The 18393-nt window shown below is 38.4% G+C and overlaps 3 protein-coding genes across 3 annotated transcripts; all 3 read right to left on the minus strand.

The window, feature by feature from the left end:
- Window positions 1-736: 736 nt before the first annotated feature.
- On the minus strand, window positions 737-4672 carry LOC126594407 (receptor protein kinase-like protein ZAR1). Its single transcript, XM_050260716.1, has 2 exons — window positions 3090-4672; window positions 737-1730 (listed from the first exon to the last, which is right to left on the minus strand). Exons 1-2 carry the CDS (start codon window positions 4405-4407, stop codon window positions 1093-1095), a joined length of 1956 nt encoding a protein of 651 aa, XP_050116673.1. The 5' UTR covers window positions 4408-4672; the 3' UTR covers window positions 737-1092.
- A 2842-nt stretch (window positions 4673-7514) lies between these two features.
- On the minus strand, window positions 7515-11049 carry LOC126594410 (WD repeat-containing protein 55-like). Its single transcript, XM_050260719.1, has 15 exons — window positions 10893-11049; window positions 10243-10526; window positions 10076-10140; window positions 9893-9980; window positions 9709-9781; window positions 9522-9628; window positions 9375-9417; window positions 9218-9274; window positions 9015-9091; window positions 8792-8840; window positions 8656-8702; window positions 8493-8566; window positions 8200-8255; window positions 7951-8071; window positions 7515-7845 (listed from the first exon to the last, which is right to left on the minus strand). Exons 2-15 carry the CDS (start codon window positions 10368-10370, stop codon window positions 7763-7765), a joined length of 1068 nt encoding a protein of 355 aa, XP_050116676.1. The 5' UTR covers window positions 10371-10526; window positions 10893-11049; the 3' UTR covers window positions 7515-7762.
- Window positions 11050-11567: 518 nt separating this feature from the next.
- Window positions 11568-18368, minus strand: LOC126594408 (uncharacterized). Its single transcript, XM_050260717.1, has 13 exons — window positions 18047-18368; window positions 17861-17965; window positions 17400-17555; window positions 16496-16612; window positions 15865-15975; window positions 15636-15698; window positions 15226-15352; window positions 13888-13970; window positions 13281-13497; window positions 13001-13128; window positions 12359-12433; window positions 12059-12179; window positions 11568-11844 (listed from the first exon to the last, which is right to left on the minus strand). The coding sequence occupies exons 1-13, from the start codon at window positions 18182-18184 to the stop codon at window positions 11735-11737; spliced, it is 1551 nt and encodes a 516-aa protein (XP_050116674.1). The 5' UTR covers window positions 18185-18368; the 3' UTR covers window positions 11568-11734.
- Window positions 18369-18393: the final 25 nt, after the last annotated feature.

An 18393-nucleotide genomic window follows, 5' to 3' on the forward strand; every position in this document is an offset into this window, starting at 1 on the left:
GCATCGGCCTCCCTCCCTACCCACGTCAACAAACTTACATTACAAACTTTTGGTTATGACAAAAAAAAGCCTTCTGGGCTTCGTAGCCTCTAGCTTTGGATAAGGCCATTTAAGCCCGTTATTTGCTAATGATTTATGAGCCATTTTTTAATTAATTTTATTTATTTCCTACAAAAAAATGTATTTATGTTGTAAATATATTTATTTTTTGTCAAATTATATTGTGAATTTATTAATTTAGCTACATTTTACACCAAGTATGACATAATTTTTAAAATAAGCCGTAAAATATTAATTTTTTTCTTTTAGCACCATAATGTTTTAAAATTGTATCAATATATGTCATTGGTCGGATTGATCATTCGTTAACTTGATGATGATGATGTGAGCGTGAGATGCATATGTAAGCTAACGTGGAAGCCACATTTGCACCATATTGACAAATAACCTATTGACTTAACGAATGATTAGACGTTTAAAGAGGCAAAAGGTATGAATTGATACAATTTAAAAAAAAGTGCAATGCGAACTCATGTGGTGGCATTTCATGAGCTTATTATGAACTGTAGTTATTTACAAGTATAAACAACGGTTATGTTATGTGCTACATCAATTGGTATAAAAAGTTTAGGATGATAGTTGGTGCCCTTAACAGTCCACTCCATAAAATAAAATAAAAAATTATTTCCTTTACCCTAAACCACATTAGCAATTAGCAAACATAACGAAGAACACAGGTGCTAATCAACATTAACCATTAGAAATTTCAACCTGAGCAAAAGCAGGGATTGAGAACAGGGCAAAAACAAGTCCTAAAGAAGAGAAACAAACGGCCGAAAATACTCTTCTCGTCCCGTTCCACCAGACTGCCGGCAACCTAAGAACACGCCGGCCCCGTTGAATTTATCATCTTCAAACAAGCAATAATTCAACTACACCACACATGATACATCCAACCCATTAAGCTAATGGATTTCCTAACAGTGGTCGACTCGACAAAAACATACATTGAAACGCCCATCTGAACCCATTTTTCAGCACCACAACCAATTCCGGATGAGCAGTCAGCTTTACATTCTCTGTTTCTTTCTATTAACATTGCAATTTGAGGCGATCAAAACTCTCGGAGACGGTTTTCATCCTAGGACGTAGTTCAGGGTCAAGCTCGGTGCAATTTAGGGCAATGTGAAACGCTTCAACAACTTGCTTCTTTGCATAAACTTCTTGCAGAAGTACAGGGTCTATGATCTCAGACAAGGGGCGCTCATCTCTGAATGTCTTCCTGACTAGGCTCTCAAGTCCCTTGCCACCATTTTCGAGGCCCTCATCTGGCAACCTACCAGTCAGGATCTCCAAGAGCACAATTCCAAAGGAGTACACATCACATTTCTGAGTGAACTTGCTCCTAGAAATTCGAGCCTCGGGTGCCAAGTAAATGGTTGAAGAAGTTGGAACAACCAAACCAGAGGCCACTATGGATTCGTTTGAGTTCTGCCTTCTGGATGCTGAAGTTGTGAACTTTGAGGTACCCAACATAAGTCGTGCCAGTCCGAACCCGGATATGTAAGGTTGGAGATCATCATTGAGAAGGATCTTTGTCGATTTAATGTTTCCATGAACATACTTTCGAGTGCTGTGTTCGTGTATGTACATCAAACCCCTTGCAGTCCCCTGAGCAATTTTTAACCTTGCCGTCCACGGCAATGGCGGCAATGAGTTGGATGGTCCCCCTGCAATAAATTACATGACCACACAAGTTTGAGCATATTTGAACATCTTATGTCACTATATTGCAAGAGAAAAACAGATGTTAAAATATTTGGAGGTAAAATCTTCATCAACTGAATGTTTCATTGTGCAATAAACACACAGAGAACTAACTTCCGCACACCCGTGTTCATTTTTGTCCCTCAACTCTCATTTGATTTACTTAGTCCCACGGCCAAAAAATAACAGGGGTGTGCAGGGGAGAAAAATGGTTGCGAAAATCACTTCCCAAAGGACACAAAACAAATACAGTATATATGTGTAGGCTGTTTCAAATTATAAAAATGTTGCTCCAGAATTGCAGTGGCGCCCAAATTACTTGAAATTGCATATTAAAAACTCTGAAAACTTGTCAGTCTTGCTGAAGGAGTCTTAAATAACTTTGGATCTGAGCACACAGATATTTAATAGGACCAAAAGTGTATGATTTGAAGAGTGAATAAATGTCTAGGTAACATGCATTTCTGAGGAGATTAACCTATTTGTGAACCAGTTGAGACAAAACACACTGCAATATTTTCAGTGCATAAGCAGTAACACAAGTAAATATTCTAAAGTACTGCACGTCACGGGAAATTTCGAGCGCAACCGGGTGCATTCCCCTACTAGTATCACTCTCGTCACATGACACGTAAAGAAAAACAGTTATGCGTGCTTATGAGAATACAGTGATTTCAAATCCTAAGGGAAGGACGAAGAAAAAAGATATCAAACTCAAATGTTATGTAGCCAACTTCAAAAATTGATTGATTGCATATGGCATCTATAAGGTTTTAACTTTTTAAGTAATTTTTGGGACTCATCATATCATTGTCTGAAATGTTTTATAAAGTTTTACCAATTTGTTCTCTGAAAAGATAGCTAGCCTGCCAACAATAGGGTAAGGAGTTGTTTGGTTCGGACATACCACCACGGTGACATTCCATGTCAATGATGCAAGGATTTTCAGAAAAACATCTCATTGTGTTCTTGTATTATTGACAAGGGGACATCATCGTGACAATATACTCGTGTCACGCAAATTATTCATCGTCCAATAACATTGAGAACAAAAACAAAATAAAACAAATAACTTCATCGAACTTGTAGCCCAAGTAATTAATATTTAATACACCCGGGATCATGATCACCTCAACCCCTATTATATTATATTATATTATGTAGGTCCCGCTTTTACAAGATTAATACATAGATAACGATTTATTTTTGGAACTTTTGAATATGCAAATTTAATTTAATCAAATACAAAATATTATATTCAGATAAAAAATACACCAAAGATTTGAAAATAAATTAAAAAACAAAAGGGAGGGTGAATTTACCATGGAGTGCATTGTACAAGCTGCCATTGCGAATGAAATCAGTAACCAGAAGTTTCTCATCACTCGCGTAGTAGTATGCTCTCAGGCGCACGATATTGGGGTGGACCACCTTTCCTATCGCCTCCACCTCAGCCTCAAACTCCTTCAACCGCCACGTGGCATCACCCTCGCTCAGCCTCCTCACCGCCACAACCGACGGCGCCGCACCAGGTCCCTTCCCGCCACTCCCGGCGACCACCCTGTACGTAATCCCACTCCTGCTCTTCCCCACCACGTACGCCGATGCCCTCAGCAAATCCTCCAAATCCAACCCGAATCCCTCGTCCAGCACCACGAATTTACCATTTTGCCCTTCCCCCTCTTCCACCACCACCACTTCAGCTACCTCCTTTACTACTTTCTCCTTTCCCGTTTTGCCCTCCTTGGCCCTGCTTCTTACCCGAAACAGCCACACCGATACCGAGACAGCCCCGATCACCACCGAAACGCCCGAAATTATCGGAACCGTCACCGAACCGCCGCTCCGATTTTCCCGCTCTTCCGCCCCGCTGACTAGACTCGGATCCGGGTCGACAGGTTTCTGAACATCCTGACCTCCGCTTTTCGAGGAATTAGGGTTTTGAGCTTCCGGGCACGGAATATCCAACGGAAACCCGCAGAGGCTAGGGTTTCCGGAAAACGCGGTGGGGCCCTGGTTCGCCAGGGAGCCCACCTGAGGCACTTTTCCGGTGAGGTTGTTGTGCCGGAGGTCCAGGCTCACGAGCACCGGAATCCTTCCGTACGACGCCGGAACTTCGCCGGAGAAATTGTTGTAAGAGAGGTTCAGGGTTCCAGCGAGGGAGGGAAGCTCGGCGAGAGACTCGGGGAGTGAGCCATTGAGGAAATTGGAGGACAAGTCGAGGTGCTTCAGTGCCTTGATGGTTCCAATTTGGGCCGGGACCGAGCCCACGAGGGAGTTGTGGGAGAGGTCCAGAGTAATGAGGGCGGCGGCGTTGAAGAGGTGGGCAGGTATGGGCTTGGAGAAGTTGTTGTTGGAGAGGCTGAGTCGCTTGAGCGAGTCGAGGTGGCCGAGCTCGGAGGGAATGTAGCCGGTGAGGCGTTTGTTGGCGAGGAGGAGGTCGGTGACTCGGTTGCGGGTGCAGACGACGCCGTGCCAGTGGCAGGGAGTGGGGTCGGATTCCGACCAGGAGTCGAGGATCCCGGTCGGGTCGGTTTCGATTGCGGATTTGAGTGCGAGGAGGGAGAGCCCATCTGGGTTGAGACAGAGAACCACGTCAGGAACCAGAAATAGAGCAATATGCAGCAAAAGAAGCATCATTTTGTTTCTTTCAAATTTTGGGAAATTGGCAATGCCACTCTCTCTCTCTATATATATTTATCTCTCTACTGGTTCATTTGGAGTTGCAGAGAGACTGGAGGAGGAGGAAGAAGAAGAAGGTGGAAGAAGAAGAAGGGGTTTTAGAGCTTGAGTTTGAATTTGTGGAGAATTGTGTAATTCGAGGGGAGGTTTGAATTTTTCTGACCAGTGTTGTTGTACCACTCAGTAGCACCTGCAAATCCCCATAATGTCTAACATTTGTTATTTAATTTTTTTGGTTTCCTTTATCTATACTCACTGATTTAGCTAATTAAAAAAATATCAATCAATAGTACGGAAATTAAATAATGTATTACGATGATAAATAAATAAATTAATCAACATTTAAGTAATAATTCAATTATTAACTTACACGTTATTTAACTTACAAATTTAATACACAAAGATCATGTGGCATTTTAATTGGGATAAATAGAAAAATAAGTATAAAGAGTACTGACTAATGAGTAACTAAGTATTATCATATTTAAAATATTTGGTGGTTAATCTTTTTGAAAAATTAAGAACAAATTAAAACGTGATTAAAGTTTGTTAGTTTCAAACAAAACAAGCAATAGGAGAGGGAGGAATGAGAAGATTTATGAATTTTGGGATTGGATATACAACTATTCCCTTTGTTATTATTAGCTTATTTGTTTTTAAGACAAAGGGATTATGTTATATCATATTCCCACTTGCAATTGTCATTACCGTTGTGCCCAAATCAGTTATAAAGGTCAAAGCGACACTCAGAATTTTATGTATTTGATTAAGTTTAACATCATCACTACTTTCGACAACTTGATCTAAAAATTAGAAACTACTGAATAATAAGTTCGGTACCAAATATTATGTTGCTCAATTAGGCTGCTTAGCTAGGCCCCCCCCCAAATCATTACCATGAAATATTTGTAAACTTATACCAAATATCATGATGCTCAATTTAGGCGGCTTGGCTAGCGCCCCGCTCTCCGCCCCGCCCTGCCCCCACACACAATCATTACCATGAAATATTTGTATAAATATAGAGAGATTATATTCACACGCCTCAAAGTACTTCTCTCACACATTTTTAATTTTTTTAATATTTTTTACACACCCCTAACACTTGATAAAAAAATATTAAAAAATTAAAAGAATGTGAAAGAAGTAATTTGAGGTGTGTGAATATAATCTCTCTAAATATAAAAGCTAAGAGTGAAATTGAGGATTTGTTTATTAATTAAATCTCAACCACATCAACCTTTTAATGAACAATTTTGTGATTTTGTAAGGGAAAAAGAAAGCTTAGTTGACCATCCCCCGTTGGTGACAAGAGGAAGGAAAAGGCTTGGCCAAAACAGGGTGTGTGTGGGGGACTGGTTTGTAATTTAGGAATCCAGATCCTCGCAGGATTCTTTTTATGAGGATCTCGAAGATCTATGAATCGTGTTCGTTCATCGTATATCGTACGATCAGAAATTATTTTATATATTTTTATTTAAAATTATACACAAACAGTAACTGATAAAAATTGATCGCACGATATACGATGAACGGACACGATTTACAAAACCTCACAATCCTTAGCAAAAGAATCCGGAGAGGATCTGTTGAGTAATGTAGTGATGGTGTCAGAAAATCATTTGACAATGACACTGTTTTGTATTTTTACATATAGGCATGCTTTGTGACTCACTTTTCACTTTCCACTTTCCACTAACCAAGCAACCAGGGGTATTTATGTCAATTCATTCTGAAATTATGAGATTCAAAATTGATAGTTGGGACTTGGGATTATTCTATTCCGCCCAAGAGAATCCAAGCAAAAGCTCGCTCTGTCTCCCGTGTATACTGTTTTCTCATGTGCACTCAAACTTTGGGTGACAAGACAAAACTTGTTTGGCTCATCGCTCGTCTCAATTCAAACTTCAACAAATCCATCATTTTAGTAGGTGGTTAGATTTATATTCTTTAATCAACTTTTCTAAAAAATTTCATCCAACGCTGCTTAAGTGCTAACGACTGGTAACTATTCTGATTAATTCATAGAGGTTTGAAAATTAAGAAAAAACATCTAGACTTGCTTAGGTACCCCCCCTTAAACCGTCTAGGTGTAAGGCCCCAACCCATTATCCGACTAGCGCCTAACGTTTTTTAGAACTTTGTTTTAATCTCAACACTTTGCAAACTTATCCATTTATTATAACACATAAGGATATGATTTATTATTTATACTCCATAATTGATACGTTTACTAATCAGATTTCACCTGTCCATTTCAAATCGGACTATTGTAGAATTTATTTCAAGACAGAGAAGAATAAAACCTTATGCAGAATTTTCTTGATTGTGTTTGTGTTTTTTACTTTTTAATATTAAGAAATGATAAACAAATTTAAGCTTAGTTTCAAGTTAATGACATGTTTATTTACTTTGAATGAGTAATATGATCTAAAAATATTCTTTTACATTTGTAAGTAAGAGTTTTAGATTCGAATATAGTGAATGGCAAACTTGACACCAACTTATTATCCACACCCCTTATTGTAAACTTATCGATGCATTAGAATGATAATACCCCGATGTGCTTTATATAGGCTTTGAGTAAAATTTCAACGTGTTTCTTATAAAAACGCTTATTGAGACACACCTAGAATCTTTTTCCCCGTGCAAACACAGATATGAGTAGGATGCGTTGGACCATAACCCCACCCAACAAGTGAGAAAATCAAAAGTTCAGTTTTATATGTTACCCGAGCCCATCCAATCCCCAAAATCCCAACCCAACCCAATCTTGTTGTTCGGTTTTGCCCACTTAATTGTATTGGCTCTCATACAAGCTTTGAACACCTACAAAAACAATACAAAACATAGCTTCCTGATTTCAAAGGATTAATGCTCGGTGTTCATTCCCGTTCGACATGGTTGTTGTTGATTGGATTAACTCGAGTTAACCTCCACGTCCGGTCATGTCGTACCAGTCTGTTCGGAATATTAATGTCGTTAATAAATGCATGGAGCAGATAGGCCTTGAAGTGCATAGCATATAATCTTCCCCGGTAACGAGAACTCGAGAGGGATGTAAATTGATGGTAAAACTCTGACGGAGAATTTTTTAGAACTTCAGATACAAAAGATTGGTTCGGACAAATACTTAAATTGAAAACCTCCCTCCCTCACATCATAAAAGTGAACATAAACAAAAACTGAATATCTTATAATCCCCTAAAGCATGTTATGGGAATAATTGATTAACAGGTCTAGCAATTGTAAGGGGAAACTATATGCATTTTGCTCCAACGAAAAATGTTGTACCGGAATTTACTGACCGTATTCAACCCTCCATCTGTAAATCAGCAAAAAAATCATTTGAACTTCCCGAAACACGATCTTTGCTTGCATTTTTCCTTTTTGTCCCTGCAAAAGATAGTAACATCGATTAAATAATGTTTTCGATAATGACTATTGTGCTTGGTTTTGGAGCCAAACCGAATTTCTATTTTTTTTAAAAGGCAAACAAACCTTTGTTCGACTTCGGAGGATTAATATCCATATCCATATCATCACTATCGCTGTCCTCCACAGCTGCTTGAGGCTTTGAAGGCTTCGTCGAACCTTGCAATAACTCATCCATATCCCACAGCTGCGTTAAGCAATTGTCAAGAGTCAATTCGTATAACTACTAAGATCATTACAAGAAAGTAGGTTGAAATCATAAACGTGACAGATTAATAAAAGAGCATTGAGAGAGAGGGGGAGAGAGAGACACACCTTCAACATCTGATCATGTGCTATACTGCCCAGAAACTTTTTATCATGGGAAAAAGCTACAAAACGAAACAAGACAGCTTGTTAACCAACCACAAAACAAATAAGAAATTTGCATTTAGGTTGATGGTAAAGATTCAACAACGAGACCATATTATACTCAGCAGCAATGAGTTTGCCACCATAATGTATTTTCTATGAATAATACGCTGTTACATAATGTGCTCAACAATAAAAGTGGAATTACGAAACACACTTTGGTTACTCAACCCTCTAAAAAGAAAAGAATGCATTACCGAGACCCTCAACCGGGTATTCTGAGTGCTCTGCAATAGGTTGGATGACTCTGTTGGGTAATATACCAACTAGGCTGAAAGAAATTTATATGAAATCAATCTTAATGCTAAAAAGGTTAAAGAACAATGAAATATAATGAATCAATTCTGCATGCTATTTCACCTGATAAGTCCAGTTTCAGATCCAGCGATCAACCTATCTTCATCAAGCTGACACAAGAAATTTTAAAATGATTCAACTAACACTCGTACAAAAATTAAATGCCATCAAATGTAAAACGTATATATGACCAACTCACCTTCAACAAAACATCAACAGAATTCGGAGAGAGATCAACAAATCGATCACTGGAATTCAAAGGGTCATCCAGAAAGGAAAATCAGACGTGGGAAGGAGAGAGGAGCAATAAAGTTGAAAGTATTTCTTTCATGATTAAAGACAACATCTCTTCCGGATTGTTACCCCCACCAATTACGAATTTCAACTTTTTAAACATGATTAAAAATGAAAATAACAAATACCTGCAATCCTTGAAAGATCCCCATGAGTACAATAACAGATTCCCAATGTGTGAGCTGCAAACCACTTTCCGACCATTCTGACCAACAAAACGAATGAAAAAGGCATGGAATAAAGGAGAAGAAAAGCAGAGGGAAAAATATATGATATTGATGAAATCATAAAATCACGGGAAGAAATTCAAAGGGGTAGAAAGCAATGCCACCTTCATGATAACCACAGACAGTAACTCCTCTTCTGAAAATTCAGATTGAGCTTGCACCTGTCATTACCATAGAACCAAATTTGGAAATCTTTTAGTAATCCACTATAAGCATTGACCTTGTATTTTACAGCAGTTTTAGAAAGGAACAAACCCTTACTTTATTTCTTCGAAGATTGCAAACAGAAAGAGTCCCATCTCCACTTAACAATGCAAAAGAACAAATATAAATGAACAACTCTTGAGGGTTGCATTTGCCGCAAAAGTAAGGGAAATACAATAAAAAAACAAGTGCATGAAGGACTACCTAGTTCCTAGGAGTTTCATGGAATCAGCCGCAAAAGTCATATCAGAAATGTACTCTTCATGAGCTTTAAAAGTATTGCAGCAAGACTGTTGCCTGGTATCCCACACCTGACCAATAAGCAATGTCAAAAAATGACAAAACCAACGAAAACAACAGTAAACGAAGCACAAGCAAAACACAAAATGACCTTAATACAGCCTTCGTCATCTCCAGAGGCAACTGTGGACTCAGTCAAGTTTATAAGCTTATTGACTGCAGACCTGAATTTGATTAAGGAATGTTAGGTCATGATCTAAATGAGAATTTCTTGAGAGCTGACTAATTGCAGAGCACACAGAGAGAGAGAGAGAGAGAGAGAGAGAGAGAGAGACCCGTGAGCCTCGTCGAGGCGAGCAATAGCAGCACCAGTTTCCACATCCGTTGCAAGAATTGAACAGTCGGGAGAGCCCGTCAAAATTGCTAACATCATCATCCATCAGTAACTTCTTATTAGCACAACTAATTATGATATAGTAACAATATCAAATAACTAAAAAGTAAAAACTCAATGATACCTTGGCCATTGTTGATGAAGCGAACAGCTCTGCAAGATTCACTGTGTGCATGAACTTCCAACACCCTAATATCATATTCATCTCAATCATCATCATAGTAATAATAATCATATAAGAATGCAAAAAGTAATTAAGAAAAAATAACGGAGAAACTTAAGAAAATTGACCTTTGAGGTACTGAATCAGATGCATATCGGTACAAGTGAAGATCGCCATTGATAAGACCTGTAGTCACCAAGTGCTGCGATGGATGAAAATCAATGTCAAACGCCAAGTGCCCCAAATTTATCTCCATTCCTTTATTACTTTCCTCTTTCTTTCTCACTATATGTAGCGAACGATCAGCGCGTACTTCATACAAGCAAAATTGTTCGTAGGCCCGTACGACAGTTGCAATCTGAACTCTAAATTTTCCTCAGTTCAATCCAGTACAAACTTGATTGCTTTTCTACTGGGAAAAAAGAAAAGAAAATGCAGACATTAAAAGCTGTTGTCGAAACCAACCCGAATAGTAGATATGAACAATTCACCACAAAACTGAGATAAATTCAACTAGAATATGTTTAAACTCAATCACAACAAAAGAGAGAGCTTACTGAAGTTGAAAATTTCTAAATCCAAAAATAATCAAATAAACTGAGAGTAATCATTTCAACATGCAACCCGAACATAAAAATTAATATAGTTCATATCCAATTAATTCCAATCAATTCGGCCTCCAATTTATGCAAAATAATTCAAAATTTTCAATTTAATAATAGTAATCACAGAAAATTAAGAAAAAGATTATTGCCGAAAAAGATGAAGCATGACTTACGCAGTGAAGACTGAGACTGAGAGAAGGAGGGAAGGCGGCGGCGGTGTCTGTGGCGCTGAGACCGACGGAGAGAGAGGAAAAGGAGGAAGAGGCAGAGGTGCAGCGGCAGGCAACAAGGGAAGAGGCGGAGGGGTTTTGAGGGGACTTAACGAAGGCACATGACGTAACCACTGGGCTGGGATCTGTTTGGGCTATAATAACTGAAGGCCCACATTCGAATCCAGTCCAATAGTTTTGGACTTTGGAACACCCAATCAAGTTGATCCAAAATATAACGGTTTCAATCGGATTAATAATACTTTAACCCAACCCAACCCACCCACTAAACGGATTTTTTACCCAAAAGTAAAGTTTTAATGCTTTAAAATCCAACACAAACCAACTCATGCCGGGTGGGTTGGCTGGTAAACCCATTCCAATGCCCACCCCTAATTTGGACTAAAACTCTCGTAATAGATGTTAAGGTAATCTACGTTGGCTTTGCCCCATTCTTTTACCATCCGGAGAGAAACTATGAAGTTTACTCTAGCAATAATATGGTTCAAATTTGACTTTGACGATAATCGAACCAAAAACCTATCACTTACAAGTAAAAAAGAATATCACTAGACCGTGACAACTCTCATAATAAATGCTAAATTTGAAGTTTACTCTAAAGTAAACAATTCGAGAATGTTCTGAGGCAAAAGAAAAAGATTGATTTATGAATTGTCGAAAACATTGCCAAAAATACATTAAAGGAGAGAGCAGCTGGGGAAAATGCCCCTTACAATACTAGTACAGATCGAAGGATTAAAAATTTTCGAGCTCAGATACGAAATATGCATCCTGGCTGGAAAATTTTACCCAGATACGTATGTGAATGCTAGGTCCTGGAAAAACATTCCTCTGTGCTCAAAATTTCTAAATTCATCAAAGCTTGCACAACCTGGACTTAATACAATACTGTCCCCTGCGATAATCAGAGAATAATGAAATAAGCTTGATATCTTCGCGTCGCTAAAATTCATAAATTTTAAGGTAATACATTTCTTAAAACAATGCTCAATGCCAATCATTTAACGTAGAGATTTTATAACTGGAACCCGCTAATACGCAATTAAACAGAAATGGGCTGGAAATAGACAAACAGATTTTCTAGCACTTTTGAGCAATGATGTACGTACCATGTTCTGCCATACTCCTAGCCCAGTTGACAGCTTCCTTAAGATTTACGGCTCTGATGCAGGGAATGCTAAGACCGTTATCAGACAGCGTCTTCTTAATCAGCATTCCGGAAGACCCAAACTTGGAGACATTGGTCAACAGTTAGCATTAGTCAGGGAGAATATTTAGAATTTATTGGTAAAAAATGATCACAAGATGCAGGTAAACTATGTTTCATATTGGAAAACCACTACGAGATTTGAAGGCACAAGCACTGATATGCGCAACTAAGTATAAATCAAGAGGAAACGATAATATACCGTGATTACACATCTCTGGTACTTCAAAGGTTCTATCAATCGTTCAAAACCATTACACTCTTGTCCATCTAACACCTGCAAAAGAAAAACATTATCATGCAACTTTTAACGGTGACTTTGTTTGAAGAAAAAACAAAGTTAGATCACATAAACGAGAAAGGTACATTAACTTTATTAAAATAATGTAAATTTCATTGGAATTCCTCCTAAAATCTAAGGTAATTATTTCATTTACGAGTAAAGTTCAACGTAATAAAGTTAAATTTAAAGTGAGACTGTGAGAGTCTAGTTCTTCAATTCATAATACGTACTAATGATGCAACACTACTAGCACATGCACTAACCATTTTGACTTATCTAATGCGTACTCAAATGAGTATTTGGCAAGCACAACAAACAGAGATTTCTTACATTAACTTGACGCGTAAAATGATAAAAGAACTTCGCATTTTCATTTCTACTATAAATAATGTCTCTGTTAATTCATTAATCTAACTCCAATTAATTTTCTCTCTTTTCCTCCCCACTTGACTGGTGAACGCGATATCCTACTCTAAGCTTTTCATGTAAGGAGAAAAAACAAAGGCAACTGAGCAAATATGAAGATTAAAGCAGCATTTAGCAACTAGGATAAATTGTAACCTTCGCAAGGCCCCCAAGTAGAACCACAGACTTTTGTTTCTTTAGACCCATTAGTCCTGCGTATGTTGCTTCCACATTTGTTGCCTTACTGTCATCGACCCAGGTTACTCCATGGATATCCTTGCATACTGCATAACAAAACTAAGTAGTGAAAAAGATATAAATTTGATCCACGGGAAAAAAGGGTATGCTCCAACTCCTTGATTTCATATTTCCAATCAAGATCAAGTGAAGAAAGAAATAGCTCACTACTTAGAGAGGTGCATCTGTTTCAACTAACCAATTTGCATACGATGAGGTGGTGCCCTTAATTTTTCAATACATGGACCTATCGCTTCAACATCAACTCCAACATTCAGTCCAACAACAGACAGAACAGCCACCGCAGCATTGTGAAAGTTGTGTCCCCCCATCGTTTTCATTGCCCCCAATTGTAGTTGTGAATTGACTCCCAATGCAGGCACTTCAAAGCTTGCAATTTTTGTCTCCATGTCAATCTTTCAAATTTTAATACACATTACCAAATTAAAATCATATATGATACTAAAAGTAAAACTGAAGAAAGGCAGAAAGGAGAAAACATGAATGAAGTCTAAATTTAGACTTGTATATAAATTATGGTTTATGTTTCATTCCAAAATTTACCACCAATGACTTTGAGCCGTAGCTTTCCAAAAAAAAAGAATTCATTCACTGTTTCTAAAATAAAATGGCAACACTACGACCATCCAAAATAAGACAATTTTCCAAACTCTTGATCTCACGTGGGGCTGGACTTCTATCTTTATTTCTCCAAATATTTGACATTGTTATGTGGACTTATAATGGTCCATTACTTGAAAATTGAACAGCAAAGTTCCTAAAATAATAAGCGAAGTAATTCTTACTTTCACACCTGGAATGGCTCCTATCCACGCAAGATTAAGTTCATTCAAGCTTTCAATAATTGCTTCATCTAAGTACTGGTTTCCTGAAATAGATTGCAGGAAAAGCCATCAGAAACATATACCCTGGAATGGCTCCTATCCAGGCAAGATTAAGTTCATTCAAGCTTTCAACAATTGCTTCATCTAAGTACTGGTTTCCTGAAATAGATTGCAAGAAAAGCCGTCAGAAACATATACCAAGTCTCATATAAGCAACAATGGTATGGTATCACCCAAATCACATATACATACACAGACACCAGATGAATGAGGATAAAGTGAAACCAACTGAAAAGGTTCTGGTCATCATCTATTTTCCAGGACTTTTACACATGGTTTTAAAAATTGCCAGCCTCCATGCATCCTACGCAGTATTTCACAACGTTTGTGCTTTGTACTTTCAAAGATGTCCAGTGTAACCAAATAGAAACATATATAGTTTGACTCAAAGGGATGTACATAACTCTCAAACAAACAAACTGTATGAAATTAATGGAAACATCAACACATAACAATCTACCTGACACGAAATAGATCTACATTGACCAACTTGCATTCCCTATCCCCGACCTGAGATCACCGGCCTAAAAGACGAGCAAACACTTGAATGTGAGAGCTAGGGATCACTCAATGAATGGATGAGAGTGGCAGTCCGAATCTTATCTCAACTGCGAGAATAACTGATTAAGCTGGCATAAGGGTCATTCTCCAAACAGGATGGGGCCAAAGAAAGAGCGGCCATAGGATTACTCCGGGAGATAATCCAATGGACTTAGGAGACCCTCTCTTTAAGTATCACAGAAACTACAGCTAATCGGAAAGAGAAGTCATCCCAATATCACTTTTAGAAGTAGATTTTTAAGCCAAAGAAAGAAAGTAAAACGTATTGTTGTGATCAAGGTTCATCTACATGTCAACATCCGTATACCTTCAGGGTCTGCATTGAGGTCATTTTTAAGGAACCTAACAATTTTCTTTTCTAAAATCAGTTATATAGAAACCTGAGAATTTGTTTCTTAAAAAGAAGAGGAAAAAAAATAAAAAATCTAAGCATTCGACTTCACAGGTTCTCCATTCCTAGTTTAATCTTGCTATCAGAAAAACGGGTTTAGTCATCATGCATGATGTCTAACCCAACCACACAAACTCACTTTTTCGTGCCTTACCTATAATCTAATAGGAACCTATTAATAAAACTGCAATGATGGGGTAAATTGCTAACAATGGATGTCAGGAATAACTTCAGAAAAGTTCTTTAGACCCAAAATACATTTACTCAGAGAATGACAAAGTGCATACCAAAACAAAGAAGCCCAAGCTTGGCACCAGTCATGTGAAAAAATAACCGGCATTTAGTCAGTGCATAATCCCTCATTGTTCCGTGCCTTTCTAGATGATCAGGTGTAAGGTTTAACACCACAGCAACCTACACAAAAGCATATTATATTGGAGGAGGAAATAAAGTGTGAAATATTTATAAAGCTGGAAGGGGGTGCAACAAAGCAAATTTTCAAAAAAGCTGGATGGCAAGTGCCTTCGCCCATGAGCGGTAGGTCTCGGGTTCGAGACTTGGGAGCAGCCTCTCCATAAATGGGGGTAAGGCTAGCCGACATTCACCTCTCCCAGACCCTGCGTAAAACGGGAGCCTTGTGCACTGGGTACGACCTTTAAGGGGGTGCAACAAAGCAAATTTTCAAAAAAGCACTTACAGAAGGGCAGAAGTACTTGCTGGGAATCTCCATTTGATAACTGCTTACCTCCACAACTGCAACCTGGAAAAATGTAGCAACATCCGTATATGTCTGTTACGTGCCTCCTATTTACTTCAAATTTCAAGTTGAGCCAAAAATTCTAGTTAATCAATTACTTTCAACTATGCTATTGCAAAATCACTTTCACAAACACAGGAACACAATTCACCCAGACTATTGGACATACCTTAAACTTGGGTTTTGAAGAAGGTGGCTGTAAGCATTGGAAAGCAGCCTCTGAGAGTGGGTTACCAAGGTTACCCCCAACAAATGTCTCGATTCCAAAATGACTAAGCATCTACCTTCATATGAGAAAAAAAATTAATTATAGAGGAATAGTAAGGACTCCATTTTTTAACAGGATAAATTCATGATATAAGAAACTAAATTTATCCTAGTATTCTACTTAACAACTCTCTTTATTCCAACATAACTTTGCATGGATGCTGCAGCTTCTATAGACAGCAGACAGGGACTTGTACCAATTGAAAGCAATGCATGCTGGAAGCAATGTCAAGGCAGCTTATCTAAGAATTTGACGATTATTCATCCATTTTTGGAGTTTGGGGATTGGTGGAACACATTTAGGTTGTTATACTGTGAACTTCAGAAATGATAGCATTTTTCTCACTGTCCATTTTTCATTTGGGCTTTAGATTAAGTGTTTCGGTTCAGATTTCTGTTGCTATCAGTAACAATATGAGACGTTGATACTGAAATTACCATGAATAAGCATAAATTAATTCGACCCCACTTAGTGGGATAAGGCTTTGTTGTTGTTGTAAGCATAAATAAATAAAAAGAGTAAGATCTAGTACCTGTCCAGCAAAAGTGACTACAGTTGATTTTCCATTGGTCCCTGTCACTGCTAAAATCTTTACACTTTTTGGGAGAATTTCAGCAGCAAAGTCCAACTCAGACATTACCTGCTTTCCCTGCATTTCAGCAGCAAAGAATTCATGACAAAATCTCAGGAATCCACAACTAAACTAAATAAGGCTGCATATTTCCCTAAATGAGGCATTGTCCAATGCCTTTACTTGAATGAATCCATTCAAAACGGATTACAGAAACGGTACACCACCAGTCCACACGTGTATAACCAAGGAATGTTATGATACATAAAGCAAGGCACGTAAATGTATATATTTCTCCAAAGCTTAAACTTATTCAAAATTAAACTTATAGGTTTTGCATTGGTGGGGGTAAAGAAAAGCAATGACTTTAAATAGGTTTTGTCACAAGGAAGTGTGGGCTTGGAAACAAGCTTGGACTCTTAACCTAGAGCCAGCCTTTCTTCTTAAGAGGCACTTCCTGAAAAGATTGAAAACAAGTCTAGACTCCATTGGAGCCAACCTCTGAGTTTCAATTGCCGATGTGTGAATCTCCACGTGTGAACCACTAAATGGGGTTACACGTGAGGGGGCGTGTTAGCAGTTCCACATCAGTGGAGGTAAAGAAAAGCAATGACTTTAAACAGGATTACTCCACTCTAACTAATACGAGGCCTTTTGTGGTAAAGTTGGGGACAGTATTGGTGTCGTTAGAGTGGAGCCCCCCGGGCCCGTCGATCTAAAAAAATTCCAACAGGTTTGTCGTCTTCGATTTATTCATTCAACGGTTGCACCAAAGCTTAAACTTATTCAAAATTAAACATATAGGTAGATTGTCTTTAGATTTATTCATTCCATGGTAGGCACACATTATGACGCACTAACTTACCGACTGCAACAAAGAGGAAAGACCATAGTTTTGCAGGGGAACTCCAGGGGACACCACAACCCTGTCCGCATTATTAAGTAGCTCCTCGTCAAATTCACCCAGGATTGTTTTCAATCCACCTATTCCGTTATATTGCTTCTTGAAGAGCGGATCTTTCTGCAACCAACTAGAACTTAAACCACTAGAAATATGCATGATGATGGCAGGGAAATTGGGTGAAATGAGGGTTTTACAAATCCCAATTGCTGAAATGAGGATTTTAAATATGGATCAATATTAACAACATTATCAATTCAAAGATACATGACATATCAATAAAATCCAGAACATTGATAGTTTCAGCAATTGGGATTAGTATTTTCATCATTTCAGCCAATTTCTCTTTCTTGTTTATGAATACAAACACAGCTGCACACACATGCACAATGCAATCAGTGGGACAAATGGATTTTTGGGCATACCTCTAAAAGACGCAGATTCGGGTTCTGATCGAAGGCGAAAACTGAAGCACCTCTGGCAAGAGCAAGCCTGGCCGCAGCTCTCCCAGATTTTCCCAACCCAACAATCTGCAAACACCAAACTTTCTCGGAAGATTGAATTGCAGTAATTTAACGGAATCAGAAAGGGAATCAAATAGCTTAGCTTACAGCAACGGATTGGCCTCGAAGGTCCTGTTCCGGAGCGCATGATCGGACGGTTGCTGGGAGTTTCAGCTCTGCGGAGCAATTGGGTTTGGGGCTGAGGGCTCGGATTGCATAGCCATTGTTCAAAGATTGCAGCTTCATGCCGATTGAGCATTTACATTTGTTTGTTCAAATGGGGTTTTGCTCGAATGCGCGGCAAAGTATTATATATCGTGCAGTGATCGGAGCCGTTGGGCGTCTTCCAGATGAACCGGGAAGAGGGGTTTTGTTTTCTTCTTTTTATTTTTGCAATTTCTGGTGTTTTGCGACATTTTTTTTTCTTAATAATAAATTTGGAAATGTTGTAAAAT

This window comes from Malus sylvestris, chromosome 12 (assembly GCF_916048215.2).
Source record: "Malus sylvestris chromosome 12, drMalSylv7.2, whole genome shotgun sequence".
Lineage (NCBI taxonomy): Eukaryota > Viridiplantae > Streptophyta > Magnoliopsida > Rosales > Rosaceae > Malus > Malus sylvestris.